This window comes from Euleptes europaea, chromosome 9 (assembly GCF_029931775.1).
Source record: "Euleptes europaea isolate rEulEur1 chromosome 9, rEulEur1.hap1, whole genome shotgun sequence".
Lineage (NCBI taxonomy): Eukaryota > Metazoa > Chordata > Lepidosauria > Squamata > Sphaerodactylidae > Euleptes > Euleptes europaea.
Genome location: NC_079320.1, coordinates 72,019,376 through 72,040,200, shown reverse-complemented (window position 1 = coordinate 72,040,200; position 20,825 = coordinate 72,019,376). Strand labels below are relative to the sequence as shown.

At 42.3% G+C, this 20,825-nt stretch overlaps 1 protein-coding gene across 1 annotated transcript in view; it reads right to left on the bottom strand.

Annotated features, from left to right (window-relative positions):
• Positions 1 to 20,462, bottom strand: part of RFC1 (replication factor C subunit 1) — a 53,527-nt gene extending 33,065 nt beyond the window's left edge. Inside the window, exons 1-4 of the mRNA XM_056855096.1 lie at positions 20,337 to 20,462; positions 8,313 to 8,432; positions 6,975 to 7,050; positions 5,400 to 5,516 (exon numbers count right to left, since the gene is read on the bottom strand). Coding sequence (XP_056711074.1) covers positions 5,400 to 5,516; positions 6,975 to 7,050; positions 8,313 to 8,432; positions 20,337 to 20,462 — 439 coding nt within the window. The remainder of the gene's footprint in view (positions 1 to 5,399; positions 5,517 to 6,974; positions 7,051 to 8,312; positions 8,433 to 20,336) is intronic.
• Positions 20,463 to 20,825: the final 363 nt, after the last annotated feature.

Here is a 20,825-nt window from a genome sequence, read left to right as displayed (position 1 = left end):
CACAATCAGCGTTAATCACTGCTTATGTCAACCTTGCCCTGTTGTGTGCTTACAATTGCCAGATAAGAATAACCTTGATCTGCAATTGAGGTCCTTTACGTTCAACCTTGACCAATGTTTTCTGGCATGTCGACACTGAGAAAACCCGACTGCCACCACCTACAGTTAAGTAATAAAGAACACCACTTGCTACCCTGCCTCCAGGCACACCCCATGGAGACTAGCTTACAAAAAACAACAACAGAGAATATAATGGATATCATGAATGCTAGAAAACCAAAACCTTTCAATCCAAACATCCACAGGAATGGAAACACGTGGCTGTCAGTCTCTGTATGTAGTATAACCAAGTTTCCACACACACACACACACACACACACACCATTTCCTACAGTCCACATTTGTGGTGCATCATGAATATATGAACACATGAAACTGCCTTATACTGAGTCAGACCCTTGGTCCAGTATTGTCTACTCAGACCGGCAACGGCTCTCCAGGGTCTCAGGAAGTGGTCTTTCACATCACCTTACCTGCCTGGTCCCTTTAACTGAAGATGCTGGGGACTGAACCTGGGACCTTCTATATGCCAAGTAGATGCTCTACCACTGAGCCACAGCCCTCTCCCTCATCATCTAATTCCAATCTTGGTCCCAGAGGGCAGATCAACAAATTCACAGTAGGGCCATGTACAGATAGTGCAGAGGTTTTTTTTTACAAACCAGGGGAAACATCGAGATTTGTACAGAAGTCCAAAAAGTTTTTTCAATGAGTAGGTTAAAATCTCCAAAACTGGAACAGCTAAGGAAAAAAAAACTTCAGACAGTGTTTTGCATGACTACTGCATACTGAACGTGGTGCCAAGCGTAGTGCAGTGGTTAAGAGCGGCAGACTCTGATCTGGAGAACTAGATTAGATTCCCCACTCCTCCCCATGAAGCCTGCTGGGTGACCTTGGGCCAGTCACAGTTCTCTCAGAACTCTCTCAGCCCGCACAGAGGCAGGCAATGGCAAACCACCTCCAAACTTCCCTTGCCTTGAAAACCCTATGGGGTCGCCATAAGTCAACTGTGACTTGACGGCACACACACACACACTGCACACAGAATGTTGCACCTTCCCTGGCATCTCCAGTTAAAGGATCAGGTAGAAGGTGATGTGAAAGATCTCCACCTGAGACCTTGGGGAGCAACTAACTGCTGGTCTGAGTAGACATTACTGACTTTGAGGGACCAATGGTCTGACTCAGTATAAGGTGGCGTCATATGTAACAGAAGAGCCATGTAAAGGGGGAAAGCAAGAAGACAGAGAAAACAGAGATTGTGGGGCGTGAAACAGCTGACATGGGGAGAGGGAAAAACAGCAGGTGAGGCAAACAATTAGCTGGGCAAGGAGACTGAGAGGGAGGGGGAGAGAGGAAACTGAAGAGGAACTGAGGGGGAAGATGGAAACGCCTCCAGTCAGGCAATCGGAAGAAGCTTGTGTGCGTTCAGCTCCAAGCCACTGATGAACATGTAGCCACTGGGCCTATAAATAACCACCAGGGACCACTTGGCTACTGGCCCCATACAGTGTGGAGTCAGGGACTGGCAGGTGTGTGTGTGTGAAGCATAAGATCTAACCTTCCCCATGAGTCCCACACTTGTTCCGTCTAAAAGTGGCTTGCCCTGTTATGCTAACAAAACCAGAAGACCAGACCACGCACAGATGGAGTAGGGCTATCTTCATAGGAATATTCAAGCATGAAAAAAACCTGTTCTGAATTGATCAAACGACACCCACCTCCATCAAAAAGCCTGGTGAGAACTTAATGTCCAAGAAGCACAGATTGTTGAGCGTCAGTGAAAGGGGGAAAAGAGGGCGAAAATCTCTTGCTCTAATCACTAACAGCACATAAGAAATATGAAGGGGAAGGGTTTTTTTTTTGGGGGGGGGGAGATTTCCCAGTTGTTTTCCACCACTCTCCACAATGCCTTGTGGCTCCATGTTTTATCCATCACGTAACTTAGTTAACACCGTACAGAAGAAATTTTAAGTCTGGTAGTTGAAGTAAAACAAGTATTAAACTAACATGCGGAAAGTATCACAACACTGTAAGACGGACTTCCACTAGGGACGTTGATCTGAGCACCACGTCTCTCGGGGGCTCCCGAGGGAACCAAGAATCGTTCGAATCTGGGGTGCAATCCTGCACCCCTACCCGATCCTAAAAAGTGGACCGGGAAGCAGGACTACCCCTGCTGCCTTTAAGTGCGGTTTTGACCCCCAGTTTTGCTGAGAGAGCCTTCGGACGACTCTCGGGATACTGGACGAGGTCCCGCCGGCCTGAGGGGAAAACATTGCCGCGAACGTCTCTTTGGAATCAGGCTCAGATCTCCCCTATCTACTACCATCTAAGCAACAATACAGAAGCAAGAATACCTACTCTTCTAAAATCTGAGTAAGTTACAAGAATCCTTTTGTTTTACCTGGATCTGGAAGTCTTAAAGGAGCGAAAAAATACCTATTGAATCCGTATCTCCCCATCTGATGTTTGGATGACTCTTTGAAAATTAAAAACACTGGATAAACTGGCAGGATTTTTATCAAATTGATGGGTGGGTAGACATAACAATCGGGACTCTCTGAATGACGTTACAGCCACCAATCAGAGACTGAGATGTGCAAAGGGGAGGGAGGAGGAGATCCCCCCCATTTCCGGGAAGAAGTTTTCTGAGTAAACAAGTCTTTAAGCCACGTCTTATCCGGAAGCGTCTGCTACTGTCTGCTATCGCGAGAACACCACGGAACTTGAGACCGGAAGTGTGGCATTACTGTGTAACTGGCAAATATCTCCCAAGTTCCTGGACAAAAGGAAGTAACGGCAGGCTTGCGACTTTATATCCTGCCCCCTGCAACATTTCTTCACTAACCACAACATAGGAACTAGTGATATACCTGTCTGGACTTTACCAATTAAATTTCAACAGAACTATTAGAAGCAGCAACCATGGAAAGTGTGACTAAACAGATGGATCGACTACTCTCTCTGCAAATAATATCTACAAACTTTTCAACCGGAAACTGGATGTAATTTTGGAAGATCTCAAGGATATAAAAGACCAAGTTACTACATTGAGATCAGAGATGGGAGAAGAAAGCTCTCCAAATGACAAGCCATCAAAAGAAGAATTAAAGTCTGCTAAGGAGCTGGAGAGCCACAATGGACAACCAAAGGATATACATCTGCAAGAAGAAATTGAACCAATCCAGTTGACAACCATGGATTTGAGCGTAAGAGACTTTGACTTTTGTTTGTATAATCTACCAGATGAATTCTTCAATGTTAACTGAGAGAACTTAAAAGGGCGAAAAGCTGGAAACACCGGGATCTTTCTCTTCGCCTTAGGGATGGAAGAAACCACACTGCAGATTGACTATCACTCGTCAATTTCCGCAGAGGGAACTGCACTAACAATTTCCAAGGATGCTCTTCGACGTTTAAAGCTACTGAGAAAAAGAGGAAGATGTAGGAAATTCAGGATAAAGAGACTGGTTCAGAGGGTCTAGATCTCTTGGGATTTCACTAAAAGGGACTAATTAATGGCTTGGCTTTGACAAAAACAGAATAATTAATGACATTAACATAATAGATACTTATTAGATGTCTGGGAGAAATGGAGGAGTTATAATGATACCTATTTTTTAAGGAAGTAAAAAAAATGATACCTATTATCTAATCAGTCTTTTTTATTATAAAATGGTGCTTTTTTTCTGTTTTCTCTTTCTCTCTTATTTTTTTCTCTTTACTTGAATATAGAAAATTGTTATAATCGAAATAGTGATTACCTAGATTATGAGTAATATTAAATAAAGAATAATTTCTTATAAATGTTTGTAATAATATTAGGATTAGAATTTTAAACAAAGGAGATTACAAATAAATGACAAGATCGAGGGAGGTGTAGGGGAAGTCTTCATATTTTATTTATTTATATATATATATATATATATATTCAACAATTTTTTATTGGAATCTACACCTTGATGCTTATTTACATTGATTGTTGATTGTGTTTAATCAGTATGGGGGGAAATTAAAAAAAATATTAAAAAACAGCAACACTGTAAGACCATACAAGGGATGTTTTTAAAGTTGTTGTGACAGGCTTATAAACAGCTGTTCACCTGATAGTGTGTGGGAAATAAGAACTGCCTTCAGGTAATCAAGAGAGACTCATGGCGTAGAGTGGTAAGCTGCAGTACTGCAGTCAAAAGTTCTGCTCATGACCTGAGTTCGATCCCGGCGGAAGTCAGTTTCAGGTAGCCAGCTCAAGGTTGACTCAGCTGTCCATCCTTTTGAGGTTGGTAAAATGAGTACCCAGCTTACTGGGGGTAAAGAGTAGCTGACTGGGGAAGGCAATGGCAAACCACCCCGTAAACATAGTCTGCCTAGTAAACGTCGGGATGTGATGTCATCCCATGGGTCAGGAATGACCCGGTGCTTGCACAGGGGACTACCTGTACACCTTTTTAGGGTAATCAGGCAAGAAAGCTATCCACTGCCACAACCCACCTTTGAGTCCACATATGACTAAGATAGGCATACCAGAAAACAAAACTGAGGACCATTAAATACACCACACATACACAGTATAATACAAGACGTCATGGCTCCTCTGCAACCAACACTAGTCACGAACAAACACCCTTGAGCTCAGCAAATACATAGTCTGTACATGCACATCTAAATCTGATCTTTGTACTTTCGCCACCAGAGAACTATATCCAGCTTGTTTACTCAGATATTTTCTCTTTCAATCTACTGACTGTGCCCAAAACATATTCTGTGCTAGAATTTTCTGCACAGTTTCAAAATAGAAACCAGTCTTATCTAGTGGGATTCTTCACCTTACTAACCTTTTTCCTATATAACAATCTTATGTTTTAATACCAGTGCCTTTCAGTGATCTTTCCCAGGGTATGCATACCTCACACCTATATATAATTGAAGCAGAGCAGCTATTACACCAGCTTCTGTCAGCCCACAATCTTCATGTATATAAACATGGATCAAAAGTGCAAGGAAAAAATCAATTCTTAAAAGTAGGTCATGATAGCACAACATTTCCATAGGAAACTATTCATACTACAAGGTTCAGTAGTATATTTAAAGGCAATTATTACATCAGTAACAGAAGCTTTGCTTTTTATATACTATTTGTATACCTTTGTATACCATAGTTCTTCTTCAGAAGAATATATGTCACAGATTCCACACCCAGTTTTGTATTCCATAACCCAGACTCCTTTAAAAAAAAGTTCATCGTATAGTACTACCTAAAGTTAAGCAAGTACTAAACATTTCTCCAATATAGCATAATACCCATATATAAACAGTTACTATGGAGTACCTATTACCTGTTTCTGAAACATAAACAACCGGGTCCTTCTTTAGAATCTTATCAGGTTTTAAAGGCTGTTTTCTAACTGGAGACTTCTTTGATTTTTTCATCAACTGTATCTCCTCTTCAGAATCTGCATTTTAAAAACAAATTACAGCATGATTATTTCAAGGCCATACAAACTTAAAGAAAATGTATACTCTCTATGAAATTTTGAACAAGGCTTCCTCCTAATCTGTGATAACAACTACTATAAGCCATGTCATGCTAGTAGGCTGACCAGGACCTGTAAAAGACAGTTTTGTTAAATGGAAAGCTTACATGCATTGCTACACCCCAAAAAACAAAGCAAGTTGTCTCTATAATGTACTTCTGGGATCCCCTTGGGGTGATTATTTGAAACTCCTGTCAGCCCAATTGCAATTTATTCACTCAGCACTTCAGGTGAAAACTGCTAATGCCCATTTTGATCAGCAGGTTGGATGCAGGACGTTCTTTTAGCTCCTAGCTGTCAATAGTGCTTGAGCCAATATCATTCATTACAGAGTGAAGATCCTGACAGTGTTTGAAGGGATACTGCCTACTACCCGTACGTTCAGTCCTTGCCCACGTTTCTACTAACTAGTACACCATCTGGATGAAGGGGTTGGACACTTTAGTCATAGTAATTGCCTCATTAAAAGTGGGAGTAGTCAGTCACCTTGAAGGAAGCAGCTGGTGGAGCTTTATGACTGCTCTGTAGACCAACATTGATGAAAGGGCAGGAAACAAACTTTTTAATACACAGCAAGGACCACAATCAAAGGCAAAATGCTACCAACATACTCTTCATGCGAATGGTTTAGGATCAAGAGGACAGACAGGCAGACAACCATTCTTTCAAATTCTATTCTTAACAGGCAAATGATGGACAGTGAAATTCAAGTTGACCCTTTTTGAAGATGCATGTTTCACAAATAAGTCATCACAAGTATTTACCCAGTTGTTCAGGGGTGGGCTCCAGTGCTTTTAGACAGTGCCAGCACCGCCACCAAAACTCTAAATAAGAATCTCCACACCCAGCTTCTATTTAAAATCCTCCCTCAAAGAATTTTCATGTATATTGGCCTAAGGAAAATATTTGCTCTGAGTTTTTCAATCTTGATAGTTTTGATAGTCAAGAATAAGAATACAGGGAGGGTCTGGAGCTTATATGGTAACCTGCATCTTTTGTATAAAGCAAATTCCAGGTTCAGACCCAACCATCTCAGGTTGAAAGGATGACCAGGCTAAGAAAGCCCCTGCCCAAGACTTAAGACAATTACTGCCAGCCAGAAGAGTCAGTCTGGGGCAGGGTTAGGACACCAGACTGACTTGTTATAACACAGCTTCTCACCTGCAGGTAAGAACAGCAGAAGTCCCAGCCTGCCTTAACAAAACCAAAAACAGCTCGGTATTTTCACTATGTTTGTTTTGCGTAATGTAGAACTAAACATTATTTCATTTCAAAGAAATCCACCAGAATTAAGCATTCAAAATTAATTTAAGATCTAGCAGGTAAATTATCTCAGAGATACAAAATGGCCACAGACAATGCAATCATAAATGTTACCTGAATCATAGATTATCCTCTTCTTTTTGGTAACCTGCCTTTGTTTGGAATCCTCTTCAGGAGATGAATTCTTCTCCTAGTTGTGACAGTTCACTAGTTAGTCATTTAAAAAATTCCTCTAATATCAGCCTATATCTACCTAATACTCAAGAAGTATCAATCAAGTAAAATTATCTCTTATTCGATCAACTTTTATCACATTGCCACATACTATCAATATCCCCGATGAAGTCACGTGTCGATTACTTCTTAAAATGTACTCAGTGATAAATACGAGATCTCAAATTGCAGAAGACAATTATGAAAGGGAACAGCTTTTCACCTGGGAGCATTTTTCCTATGTTCAAATCTGACCCCGGGCATCTTGTTGGTTCTTCCTCAGAAACATTTTTTTGAAACCTGATAATGACCTTTAGCTGATTTGAACAGTGTGTCTAACCCCTGTAGTCTAAACACTGCATACAAAATAGTCTAAGCTTTCCATGTCTCATGATGGGGCGATTATCCGCCAGACAGGACAAGATGTATCTGCATCAGAAGCAGACTTCACTCAGCATACAAGTGAGAATTGGCTCGCTTCCCATTTTAATATCTCAACCCAAAACAATCTGTGTTTACAGTTAAATCCAGGTTCTCAGCCAACCCAAAAGAGGCTGCATAATATTGTTTATACTGATATTTTATGGAGGATTTTTTATACTTTTTGTTAACTTTGTGAGCTGCCTTGCACAGGTCTCCAAAGTGGTTTTAAAATATCCTAAATAAATAAGGTAAGTACTTGCCTTTTCAGCAGCCTTGTAATTATCTACACTTACAGCAATCAACAAAGGCTTCTATGTGAGTAAACCTCAAGCATCTCCATTCCTAGCAAGGAAGGCGAGCACATTGAGGAAACTGTCAGTAGTTAGCAACGTGTAGCTCAGTAGCAGAACACAAACTTCAGGTGAAAAAGCAACAAGGTTCAATACTAGCATCTCCCTGTGTTTAAGTTTCAGAATGGGGAAAAACCCTTGCCCGAGATTCACCTCCAATCGAAGCACACAGTGCTGAGCAAGGCACAGCATTAGTCTGATTTGGTAAAAGACAAGCTTTATGTATGTTTGTTCCTTCAGCTGGACTGAGAGAAAGGGGAAAGACAAATAGAGGGGAAGGCAGAAACTGGCAGCCTCTATCTATGCTTTAGGCAAGACAGAAGAAAACTCCAAAGCCCAAGTGGATACACAGAATTAGTTCTGCAGCTCTTAGGATCCTGCTCTTTTAAACCAGTAAGGCGATTGTGAAAGCCTCAGAGAAATTACTAATGCGTGCATTCGCAAAACAGAGGTGTGATAAACCCACCTTGATTTCCTTCGATTTAGACTTCTCGCCTTCCTTATCTTTGAGTTTCTCGGGGTTTTTGGCAGTGTCATTTTCATGTTTCTTAACAACATTTACAACTCCAAAGAATTTCCGTATATCCTGATGAAAATGGAACAACAGTTCTAAAAGCAACCCAGAATTCTGTGATCTGTATGCATGTTAGGATACAGCTTAGACAGCTCTCTAGGATCATAAAAGCAAAAACCAAACATTGTAATACTAATTATGATTATTTTAAAAAATATATACCTGTATTGAATATACTCTACTTGCTAGTATATTCAATGTAAATGATTTAGTGGTCTGTAGACTTCATTATTTTAAAGGCAGCTTTCTAAATTTAAAAAACAACAACACAGTATCGCAGTCTACCAGTATATTCCTATACTAGGCTAAAATCCTGAAGGAACACTGCAATATCGTGGTCTGAAGCCTGAGGCATATGCATAAACAAGAATCTTCCCCATTCTATACATATTACCTAGATCCATATATTAGAGAAATCAACAGGGAAGGAGGAGGAGGAGGAAGAAAGAAGAGTTGGTTTTTATATGCCAACTTTCTCTACCACTTAAGGAAGAATCAAACCGTTTTACAATCACCTTCCCTTCCCCTCCCCATAACAGACACCCTGTGAGGTAGATGGGGCTGAGAGAGCTCTAAGAGAACTGTGACTAGCCCAAAGTCACCCAGCTGGCTTCGTGTGTATGAGTGGGGAAACAAATCCAGTTCACCAGATTATAATCCGCTGCTCATGCGGAGGAGTGGGGAATCAAACCTGGTTCTCCAGATCAGACTCCACTGCTTCCAACCACAGCTCTTATCCACTACACCACGCTGGCTCTCCATGCAATCCAACAACATTGGGTCTGCTCTTCCGTTTTCTTTTTAAAGAACATCAGTTCCAGTGTGCACGGTACCATTCAGAAAGGGGAAAGTCCCCTTCCCCTCCTTAGAGCCACAGGAGGAATGGTGACAAAGAGATGGGCAGGGAAAGTTTGCTCAGCAATTGAGAAATTGACAAGGTTTTTTCAAGCTTGTCAAGCAGACCTTTCCATTCAGAGGCAGTAAACTTCTGAATGCCAGGAATACAATCTGATTCAAGGCACGTTTACTCAGAGTTCAAAAGAGCTTGCTCCTAAATGTGCACAGAATAGTAGTCCTAATCTGCACCAGCTTCACAAACAAAGAATGCACGTCTATATCCCTGCCCTATCTTTTCCAAGCCAGGTTAGTATTAAGCAATTTATGCTAACTGAAGAGATTAGAGAAATCCTTATGAGGGTCTAAATGCAAACCGTTTTGGTGGTAGGATGAATGTGAACTACCTCTATCAAAATAAGACACCCCCCAAAGCAGCAACAAATTTCTAGGGGATTACAAATTATACTGATCAGATCTAGGATTTCCCCCCCAAGATATATTTAAAAAAAACTGAAGTATTCGGTTGAAAAGACTACCAGAAACAGCTTCTATCAACCACAGTTCGGTGAAAGTCTCTACAGGAAGAAAGTGGCCCTGAAGCCTTTCTTACAAGAAATGAAGCAGCAAAGCATGAAAGGGTTTCTGAAGCTTAAATTAAAACACTTTCACATTAGTAAAGGAGGAGACCCTTCAGTTTTCATCAGCAAAACGAAGCAAGTGCCAGCTAGAAGATGAAACCCCTAACCTATAGTTAAGAAACACTATAGAAACCCAAAAGATCTTTGATTCAGGGCTACAAACTTTCAGTTGGCCTCTGTTCCTCCACGTGCAAGAATTACCAGTGAAACTTTTCTTAGCATGAAGATAAATATTGACTCCTAACCACAGAAGACCAAGTTGTAGTTAGAGATAAAGCTATAGGGGTTGATTAAAAAGCTTGAAACCTTATTGGGGGGGGGGGGACAACATATAATTACAAGTGGTCTTTTCCAAAATGTTTATGTAATTTAACAGGACTTCTAGAAAACATGAGTCAGATAATTCTAAAACGCCATAGTGATCAGGAGGAGTCAAGAAGATACGGGTATTCAGTTATAACAGTAACTTCTGTTAAAATAGCTGGGACTGGAAAAGCATTTCTAGTTCTTAATTAAATACTTTTAGTAGTCAGAACACAGTAACTAGGTACCAACCTAACAAAAAAATGTAACAAATACTCAAAAGAAGTTTGCATAGCAAATGTTTTCAGTACTTGAGCTACTGAGAGCCAAGGATTTTTCCTGCCCTACCCAAAACAATATTTTATTGATTTCAAGCACTGGTATTACAGAACCTGAAAAGAAGAAAGCCTCACTCCTGTTCAGAAATTTGAGTGCCTATGTGCCAAAGAACCCAGCCAAATAAAAATGTCCCAAACTATTAAATATTGGGGGGAAATTAATCCCTGGTTTCAGATGATACATACAAGCTCCTAATTTTAAGAGAGGAATAAATTTAACTACAGCGAGTGTAATTCCTTTATCGCTACCAGCCAAGAGAAATAAAAGATGAAAATCATGTGAGCATACAGAAAGTTTGGCAACAAGAGGTGTTATAATTCCACTCTTTGAGTGGAATATAAACAATAACTAAAGAAAAAAATGAGTTAATGATTCAAAGCCTAACAAATTTAGCAAAGATACTACTTTTCTTCTATTTTCTAAACACTTCTTTTAGAAAAATAATCTAAATTCCTTTTGTACCTGCTCACAATCTCTATTCCCAGAGACCACTGCCATCTCAATAGCAGCTATTTCAAGGGGAGCAAAAGAAAGCACCAGGAGTGGGTTTTATGAGACAAAAGGGTGTGGCCCATGGGTTCATAATGACCCAAGTAACACTCTTTCTTATTTTCCCTTCTCTGGGAGTTCTTGAGAAGCAAGGCCTTCTGTAGGATCTACTCAGCCACCAGTAGGTGAAGTAGCAAAGTATTTGCACAAGATTCTGGAATACTTGCAGAGCCATCTCACAATACCCACATTGTTGTGAAAGCTAGTGTAGTGTAGTGGTTGGAGGGTCAGACTAGAATCTGGGAGACCATTCTGCCATGGATGCTTGAGCAGTGGGAGAGCTTAGGCCAGTCACACACACGGCCTAACCCACCTCACAGGGTGGTTGTGAGGATTAAATGGAGGAGAGGAGAACAATGTATGCTGCTTTGGGGTCCCCACTGGGCAGAAAGGCAGGGCACACATGATACAAATAAATAATTGTTTTGGCTCTCTAAAACACATCAGCCTGAATGATCTTCATAAATTCTTTTAGGCTATTTCAGAACTAAGAAATAGAGATTGTGCAGATGTTATTTTCTCGAAAGAACGTTTGTTTTGATTGTTAATTCTTTTATCTTTAACATTTATCCCTCCTTTCAGCTATTTGAAGGCAACGTAGCTTGAACAAAATGTACATGATAAAGTGAGAAATTAACCCAGTTCTGCTATTGTTCCAGCTGCTGCTCAGTGAAAAGGGCACTTTCTGTCCCTCTCCTTTTTAAAGGCTGGCTTGCCGCAACAAAGCCCAAAGCTGCATTAGACAGAATGATTTCTAATGATCAAATTGTTCCTGTCGGAAGAGGAAACGTGGCATCCTTTCCTATTATACTCAGGATAGGATGGCGGATTTCCTGAAAGGGCTGGCTTGATTTATATATTATCCTTGTTCTCTATCTTAGTTTCTACATGTGCTGCTGTGGGGAGAGGCTGTGGCTAAGTGGTAGAGCATCTGCTTGGCACACAGAAGGTCCCAGGTTCCAGCCCTAGCATCTCCAGCTTTAAAATCCTGTGTTAGGTGATGTGAAAGACTTCTGCTTGAGAGCTGCTGCCAGTCTTAGGAGACAATACTGACTTTGATGGCCCAAGGGTCTGATTCAGTATAAGGCAGCGTCATGTGCTTCACTCCCCCCTTTCCTGAATGGGCACATATATTATTCATCTGTGATATATATGGTGGTGGAAAGTGCTGTCAAGTCCCAGCTGACTTATGGCAACCCTGCAGGCTTTTCAAGGCAATAGATGTCCAGAGGTGGTTTTGTTGTGCCTAGAAAACGCTATCCAGATAGGTCAGATCAAAGATAGCGCACTGGAGATCAGAAGTTAGTTTTAACAGCGTGCTCTATTTAATGGTACCAAGTTTAAACATAGAAGCCGGGATCAAAATCTCTCCAGCCCAAACACAAGGATTCAGACTGCAAAAATAAAACACCTTGCTGTTCAGTATTCTTCCCCCTTTATACATTTTCTCAGTAAAGATACATTTCTGAATCACCCCATAATCATCACTTCTTGGCTACTGAAATTAACAAGTCAGCACTGCATTAGGTCCGAACACAGAGAGTTCCTTGCAAGGCACATTAGAATCTTTTAAACTAGATAACAAGCTACCAGAGCACAGAAAACCGCTGTTTGCGAAGTTGCAACATTGTGGTATGTTGTGCTTTATGCAGACTGTCAATTGAAAGCAAGAGAAAGACAGAGAGGAAAGGGGGGGTTGATTCTTGACACGCATTTATCTACACGAGTGTTCTGTCTAAAAGGAGGATCCCCGCACCTGTTCATGTACACAGGGCAGTTCATAGTGCCACAGGTAAAATACCTTTATTGTGGGCACTTCAGTTTGCCACTGCCTACCTCTGCGCGGACTGAGAGTTCTGAGTGAACTGACTGGCCCAAGGTCACCCAGCAGGCTTCATGTGGAGGAGTGGGGAATTGAACCTGGTTCTCCAGATTAGCATACGCCCCTCTTAACCACTACATCACCATGGCTCTCCGTGATATAGACAAATCAAAACCAGAACCAAAGCAATATCAGCATGTTTCCATCTCCTTTGATATGCAACCCACAACACCTTTGATAGTACAGTTTTTAAAGCCCACAATACAAAGCAAGAGCTGCAGAGAATGTAAAGGAAGGGCATTCAACACACTTCAGCCACGGGAAGCTATGGATACATATGAGCTAAAAAAAAAATCAAGTAAATAAGGTCTCCACCAAGACACTTTGATGTTGCAACTCACAAAATAAGCCCTGGCAGAGTCTGTGTTGGGCCATTTTTCAGTATATTCCCTGACAGAACAAGATGGAATACTGTGTACAACTGTAACTATTTTGTGACATTTTAAAAATATCAATTTACAGGTTGAGTATTCCTTATCCAGACATCCGATATCCAGAATGATCCAAAAACTAGACCTTTTGAGCCAGCATGCAGGCATTACTCACAGGCCCTCAGCAGTGCCATTGATGGTTCAATGTACACAAAATTATTAAAAATATTGTTTAAAATTACACCCAGGCTATGCGTATAAAGTGTCTATAAAATATAGAAGCATAAATGAATTTCATGTTTACACTTGTGTCCCATCGCCAGGATATCTCATTATGTATATGCAAAAATATCAAAATACGGTCCACTTATTGTCCCAAGCGGTCTGGATAATGGATACTCAACCTGTGTTATATTTGATTGTTACATAAGACTCTCAATACATTCCTATCCAGTTTGGGCCAGGGCCATACCTCCCTAGTTTGAGCACTGTTGAAACCTTGGGTGCTCTCAAACAATTTACTGGCCATTCAGATATGTGTTTTTACCATTATTTTAAAAGTTTGACTTTTTTGCATAGGTCTTTTTTGCTATGTATATACAGCATGATTGTGTGTAAAATTCAATGTGTCACTCATGACGGTATTTATTTCCTTCTTCTATACTCCACTTTTCTCCTAAGTGGCATACAACATTATCTCCAACGTTCGCATGCAACGTGCATGTAATGTGTAGGGAAGGAAACTGTTCTTACGTCAGGATCCAAATATCTTTTGCATGTAACCATGCCCTGCCAATTCTCACAGATTGGTTTGTATGGGATCTCTGCAGCCTCAGCAGAGCCACAGCTACCTGTCTCACAAAAGGAGCTTTGACTCTCGAACGCTTACACCCTGAAACTCTTGTTGGTCTCTAAAGCACTACTGGACTCAAACCTAACTGCTCTACTGCAGACCATCCCGGCTACCCTCTGAAGCTACTTGTAAGCAATTCGAACGATTGCTTTGTTGAAGTCTGAGCTGCCATGATCACAGAAACCACTATCAGGAAGATGTGGCTGCATCTACCAGCAGCCAAGGTGACACCTGGCACACAAATACCGTACATGTGACAAATATGCATCACATCTGGCATGAAGATATACCACAGAGGCAAGTTGGGGCACATCACACAGAGAAAAGAGTGGAAGTTTGAGAGCATCTCAAACTGTGTTTTTAGGTGCACACCAAAGATGCTTTAAGCATACACCCAAAATGTAAAATGCATGGTTCAAAATGTATGATCACATTCAGCAAATGAACACAGGCTGGCAAACTTGGGTTTGTCACCGTATGAAGCCTGCTATTGTGAAACGCTGCAGCAACCATCTAGAAACTAGCCAGTCACTTTGGCAAAACCTCTGCCTGTGGCCAACATCAAACCACGGTTTCTAGGATGGAGTTCGTCACACTTCCTATTTAGAGCTTTGGAAAATTTAATCCAATTCAGCAACTGGGTTAAATTACATCGAAAAAGAGAAGGATTCAGCTATGATTATGGGGTAGGAAAGTCCAATGAAAGAATTGGGGGGGGGGCGGAAGGGAAGAAGAGGAGCAAGGGGGGGGGGAGAGCAAAACAACCCAAATAAAGTTTTCACCTGGAGGCGAAATAGGGCCTACACGTGAGGGGGGGGGAGAGAAATAATATCTACAGACACAACCGCTCCTCGGGGCCTCCACAGACTCCCGGGTAGCCCCGATGCGGTTATATAGGCCACCACGCGCCGCCACCATCACACCCCGTCAAGTTGCACGTCCTTATTGAGGCTGGGGTGCGTGGGATCGGGGCCACCGAGCTCCATCCCCCCTATTGAGCCCCCCCTCCGGGGAAGAGACTGCGTGCCCCTCCCCCTGAAGCGCGCGCCCACGCACGCGCTCACCATGCTCGCCAGGGCCGGGAGGCTTCCCGGAACGTCGGTTTATGCCGTTGGCGGCGGTTGGCCCAAGCGGGGCTCCATCTCTCTCGTCCCCCCCTCCCTCGCCGTCCCCTCCGTTAACTTCGCGCCAATAAACAAGCGCGCAGGCGCGCGCGACGTGATGGCGTCACGGAGGGGGCGGGGCCGGCGGCAAAAGAGGGGGCGAGGGTCGAGCCCGGCGGAACGTCGTTCGGCCAGAGGCCCGAGGGGGCGAGAGAGCCCGTTTCTTCAGCTAGGCCGCGGTGGAGTGGGGCTAGGGTTGCTGGAGGTCGCCTGCTGTTACAACTGGTCTCCAGCCGATAGAGATCAGTTCCCCTGGAGAAAAATGGCCGCTTTGGCGATTGGCCTCTATGGCATTGAAGTCCCTCCCCTCCCCAAACCCCGCCCTCCTCAGACTCCGCTCACAAAAATTTCCAGGTATTTCCCGACCCAGAGCTGGCAACCCTGGGTGGGGTGGGAGGGATAGTAGTCCAGTGGTTGCCTTGTGTTTAGGGTTGCCAACCTCCAGGTGGTTTAGAATTCAAGGTGCAAGCACCAGCAAAAGTAAACCTAAAATAAGGTAACTACAATACAAAATTGCTCTTAAAATGTATATTAGAGGTAATTACTCACAGGCGCAACCTTGGTTGAGCAAACAGGAAATTTACAAACGGTTCAAAGTGAATTCAATATAACAGCATACAAGCTTTACACAAAGATAAATATAGGCAAAAGTGCTCAATGCATATCATAATTTCAAGTCCATGCATGAAGATTGCAAAATTCAAGCAACGAAGACAAGACGTGGTGCAATGGAAATCCGGTATAATTCCATTTCATATGAAACTTTTTCAAGCTCTTAGTCCTTCCGTGCTAAGTTCATTCAATATATGAAGGAGTGTGCCTTCCTTGTATACATGGACGTATACCGGTGGTGGCTGGATATCTCCTGCTATTACAACTGATCTCCAGCCGATAGAAATCAGTTCACCTGGAGAAAATGGCCGCTTTGGCAATTGGACTCTATGGCATTGAAGTCCCTCCCCTCTTCAAACCCCGCCCTCCTCAGGCTCCACCTTAAAAATCTCCAGCTATTTCCCAATCCGGAGCTGGCACCCCGGTTTGTATTCATTGACACTGGTGCCAATCCAATCCTTAAAAAATGCAGAGGACAGGGGAAACGTGATTTGAACCATTTGGAATTTTGCGATTTTTAATTTGTGGGTGTTAAGAGCCGTCAAGTTGCTTCCAACTCATGGTGACCCTCTGAATCAATATCCTCCAAAACGTCCTATCCTTAGCAGCCTTGCTCAGATCTTGCAAACTGAGGGCTGTGGCTTCCTTTACAGAGCCAATCCATTTCTTGTTGGGTCTTCCTCTTTTCCTGCTAATTTCAACTTTTCCTAGCATGATTGTCTTTTCCAGTGACTCTTGTCTTCTCATAATGTGACCAAAGTACGATATCCTCAGTTTAGTAATTTTAGCTTCAGGGTCAGTTCAGGCTTGATAGGGTTGCCAACCTCCCGGTTCTAGCTGGAGATCTCCTGCTATTACAACTGATCTCCAGCCGATAGAAATCAGTTCACCTGGAGAAAATGGCTGTTTTGGCAATTGGACTCTATGGCATTGAAGTCCCTCCCCTCCCCAAACCCCGCCCTCCTCAGACTCCGCTCACAAAAATTTCCAGGTATTTCCCGACCCAGAGCTGGCAACCCTGGGTGGGGTGGGAGGGATAGTAGTCCAGTGGTTGCCTTGTGTTTAGGGTTGCCAACCTCCAGGTGGTTTAGAATTCAAGGTGCAAGCACCAGCAAAAGTAAACCTAAAATAAGGTAACTACAATACAAAATTGCTCTTAAAATGTATATTAGAGGTAATTACTCACAGGCGCAACCTTGGTTGAGCAAACAGGAAATTTACAAACGGTTCAAAGTGAATTCAATATAACAGCATACAAGCTTTACACAAAGATAAATATAGGCAAAAGTGCTCAATGCATATCATAATTTCAAGTCCATGCATGAAGATTGCAAAATTCAAGCAACGAAGACAAGACGTGGTGCAATGGAAATCCGGTATAATTCCATTTCATATGAAACTTTTTCAAGCTCTTAGTCCTTCCGTGCTAAGTTCATTCAATATATGAAGGAGTGTGCCTTCCTTGTATACATGGACGTATACCGGTGGTGGCTGGATATCTCCTGCTATTACAACTGATCTCCAGCCGATAGAAATCAGTTCACCTGGAGAAAATGGCCGCTTTGGCAATTGGACTCTATGGCATTGAAGTCCCTCCCCTCTTCAAACCCCGCCCTCCTCAGGCTCCACCTTAAAAATCTCCAGCTATTTCCCAATCCGGAGCTGGCACCCCGGTTTGTATTCATTGACACTGGTGCCAATCCAATCCTTAAAAAATGCAGAGGACAGGGGAAACGTGATTTGAACCATTTGGAATTTTGCGATTTTTAATTTGTGGGTGTTAAGAGCCGTCAAGTTGCTTCCAACTCATGGTGACCCTCTGAATCAATATCCTCCAAAACGTCCTATCCTTAGCAGCCTTGCTCAGATCTTGCAAACTGAGGGCTGTGGCTTCCTTTACAGAGCCAATCCATTTCTTGTTGGGTCTTCCTCTTTTCCTGCTAATTTCAACTTTTCCTAGCATGATTGTCTTTTCCAGTGACTCTTGTCTTCTCATAATGTGACCAAAGTACGATATCCTCAGTTTAGTAATTTTAGCTTCAGGGTCAGTTCAGGCTTGATAGGGTTGCCAACCTCCCGGTTCTAGCTGGAGATCTCCTGCTATTACAACTGATCTCCAGCCGATAGAAATCAGTTCACCTGGAGAAAATGGCTGTTTTGGCAATTGGACTCTATGGCATTGAAATCCCTCCCCAAACCCTGCCCTTCTCAGGCTCCACCCCAAAAACCTCCCACCAGTGGCAAAGAGGGACCTGGCAACCCTAAGGCTTGATTTGGTCTATAACCCACTGCTTTGTTTTTTTTGGGGGGGGGGCAGTCCATGGTATCCATAACACTCCTCCAACACCACATTTCAAAGAAATCTACTTTCTTCCTATCAGCTTTTAATTTAGGTGTTATTTATTGTTTTTATTTGTGTTTATTTGTTTAGGGAATAACAGCAGTCCAGCGGTTGCCTTGTATTCATTTACATTGGTGCCAAGCCAATCCTAAAAAATGCAGAGGACAGGGGTAACGTGCTTTGAACAATTTGAAATCTGCGACTTTTAATTTAGGTGTAACTTATTGGTTGTTATTTATTTAGGGGATACTTATGCCACCACAGGGTAATCTGCCCAGGTGACTTGCAAAATAATATAATAAAACATAACATTAGAATTGTACCTGAAAACAAATGGGTAGCCAGTGCAGATCTTTCACCACTTGAGTGATACACTTCTTGAATCCAGCCTCTGTCAGCCTGACTGCCACACTAGGCACCAACTAAAGTTTCAGTACCCGTTTTCAAAGGTGGTTCTGCGTAGAGCACATTACAGTAATTGGAACTTATATAGCACGATCACAGTGCATGGCCCTTTACAGAGTAACTAACAAAAAATCCAAGTCTTTTCTCCAAGAAGTTTTCATCCTAAAATGTATCTATTATGTTAATTATTGGCTTAAATCACATGGATCATACCTTTTCATATCATACATGGTTAACTGTTGGGGCTTCTCAATTTTTTTTGAGACAGATCACAATGATTAAAAACACTGTCAAAGTAAAAGTGTGCCCTCTGGATTCCTTATGTCTGCTAAATGTTTTGTTTTTTACTCGTGATCTGATCAATCACTGCTCCTAATCAGATCATGATGGGTAGCCATGTTAGTCTGAAGGTGAGCAGCCTTCAGTCTCTAGCTATGTCTGAAGAAGTGATCTGTGATTCAAGAAAGCTCATACCCTGCCAGAAATTTTGTTATTCTTCTCCTAGTCAGAATAACAAAAGTCCAGATGCTTAAGATTGTTTGGATCCAGATGCTTTGGCTTCAGTGCTGTAGTTTCTTTCTGGTCTCTCCAGATCTGCTCTTCTAACTGCTGAATATCTGTGATCGGACTGTAGCAAAGAACAGGAAAAAGGACATGATTGAATTGCAGAAATTGGATTCTTTGTCTGTAGACATTTAGGAAATATAAAACAAAGCTAGGAAATGTAGTTGCACTGGTAAGATTCTGTTTTTTTCATTTAATGTAGCAATAAAGCTGCAGCCAGCAAAAGCATGATCAATACATAGCGAGGTAGTCATATTATAGTGATTAAAGGCTGTGCACTTTCAGTTAGGCAGTAGATGGATTTCCTTATATCTCAGCTGGAAAACCTCTCATTATGGCTGTGCAGAGAACAAACCTTCCCCTTCCTTTAAGAATTAAACCAAACAGCATCTTTTTCCCAAACGCAAAGAGCCGACCCTTGGTGCAAGAGGTGCTGAAGAAGAGCCAAGGAGTCATCCCCTTTGTGTCTGCAAGGATCACTTATTTGGATGCAGCTGCCTCCATCCTAGAAGGACACTCGGCTTGGAACCCCTCATCATTTTGTGAAACCATTTAATGTTTTGTGACATCCTTTTTGTGGTGGCACCACCAACCTTTTGCCAAATTCCAAAAGGCACACAATGCACTTATTATGCACATAAGCATAATAAGATTGGGGGCCTCTGGTCTAAGCAGTCAAATGAAATGGAGACAATTCTATATTCCATTTTGTAAGTTCAGTGTTGAAATGGTCTGCTGATGGCTAGGCGCCCATGAACAACCACTTTGCATATTGTGCAGCTCTGCTGAATACCGTTTTTAGAACCACTGGGGAGGAGCCATGGCTCAGTGGTAGAACCTCTGCTTGGCACACAGAAGGTCCCAGGTCCAGTCCCTGGCATCTGCAATTAAAGGGTCTGTTAGTAAGTGATGTGAAAGACCTCTTCTGGAAACACTGGAGATCCACTGCCAGCCTGAGTAGACAGTACTGACTAGGATGGACCAATGGTCAGATTCATCACTCCATATGTTCATGTTAGCTGCTGCTTTACCACTGAGCCATAGTTCCACCCCACACACCTTTGCATCCTGTTTCTGCTTGGTCAAACTGTACACGCTTATCCATGTGGACTCCCATACGTTTTTCTGATGATGATACCAAAGAAACATCTCCTGCATCTGCTGAAGTAGGTTCTTCTTGTTCATGCCGCTATAATCACAATACAGCCCATGTATTTAAGGAAATGTTCACCTCGCTTCTTCCAGATACCCTTCAACAAAACTTTCTCCTTGCCAGACTATTTCCGCTGGTTAGACATTCATAAGTTTGGACAAGCTTTCTTATTGCCGAGATGTAATGCCCTAGACTCAGCTGAGACACAAGGGTGATACAATAAAATTACTGCAGAAGAACGAAAATGTTGAAGAGTTACTATTAGAGTTATGCATAACCTCACCCCTTGACGTTTTCTGATTGGCTCCACCTCCTGCAGCTGCCATTTTGGAACTGCAACCCCGACCCTGTGTCAGAATTCCAAAGTTGCGCCCAGGCTTCAAAGGGTCGGGCGG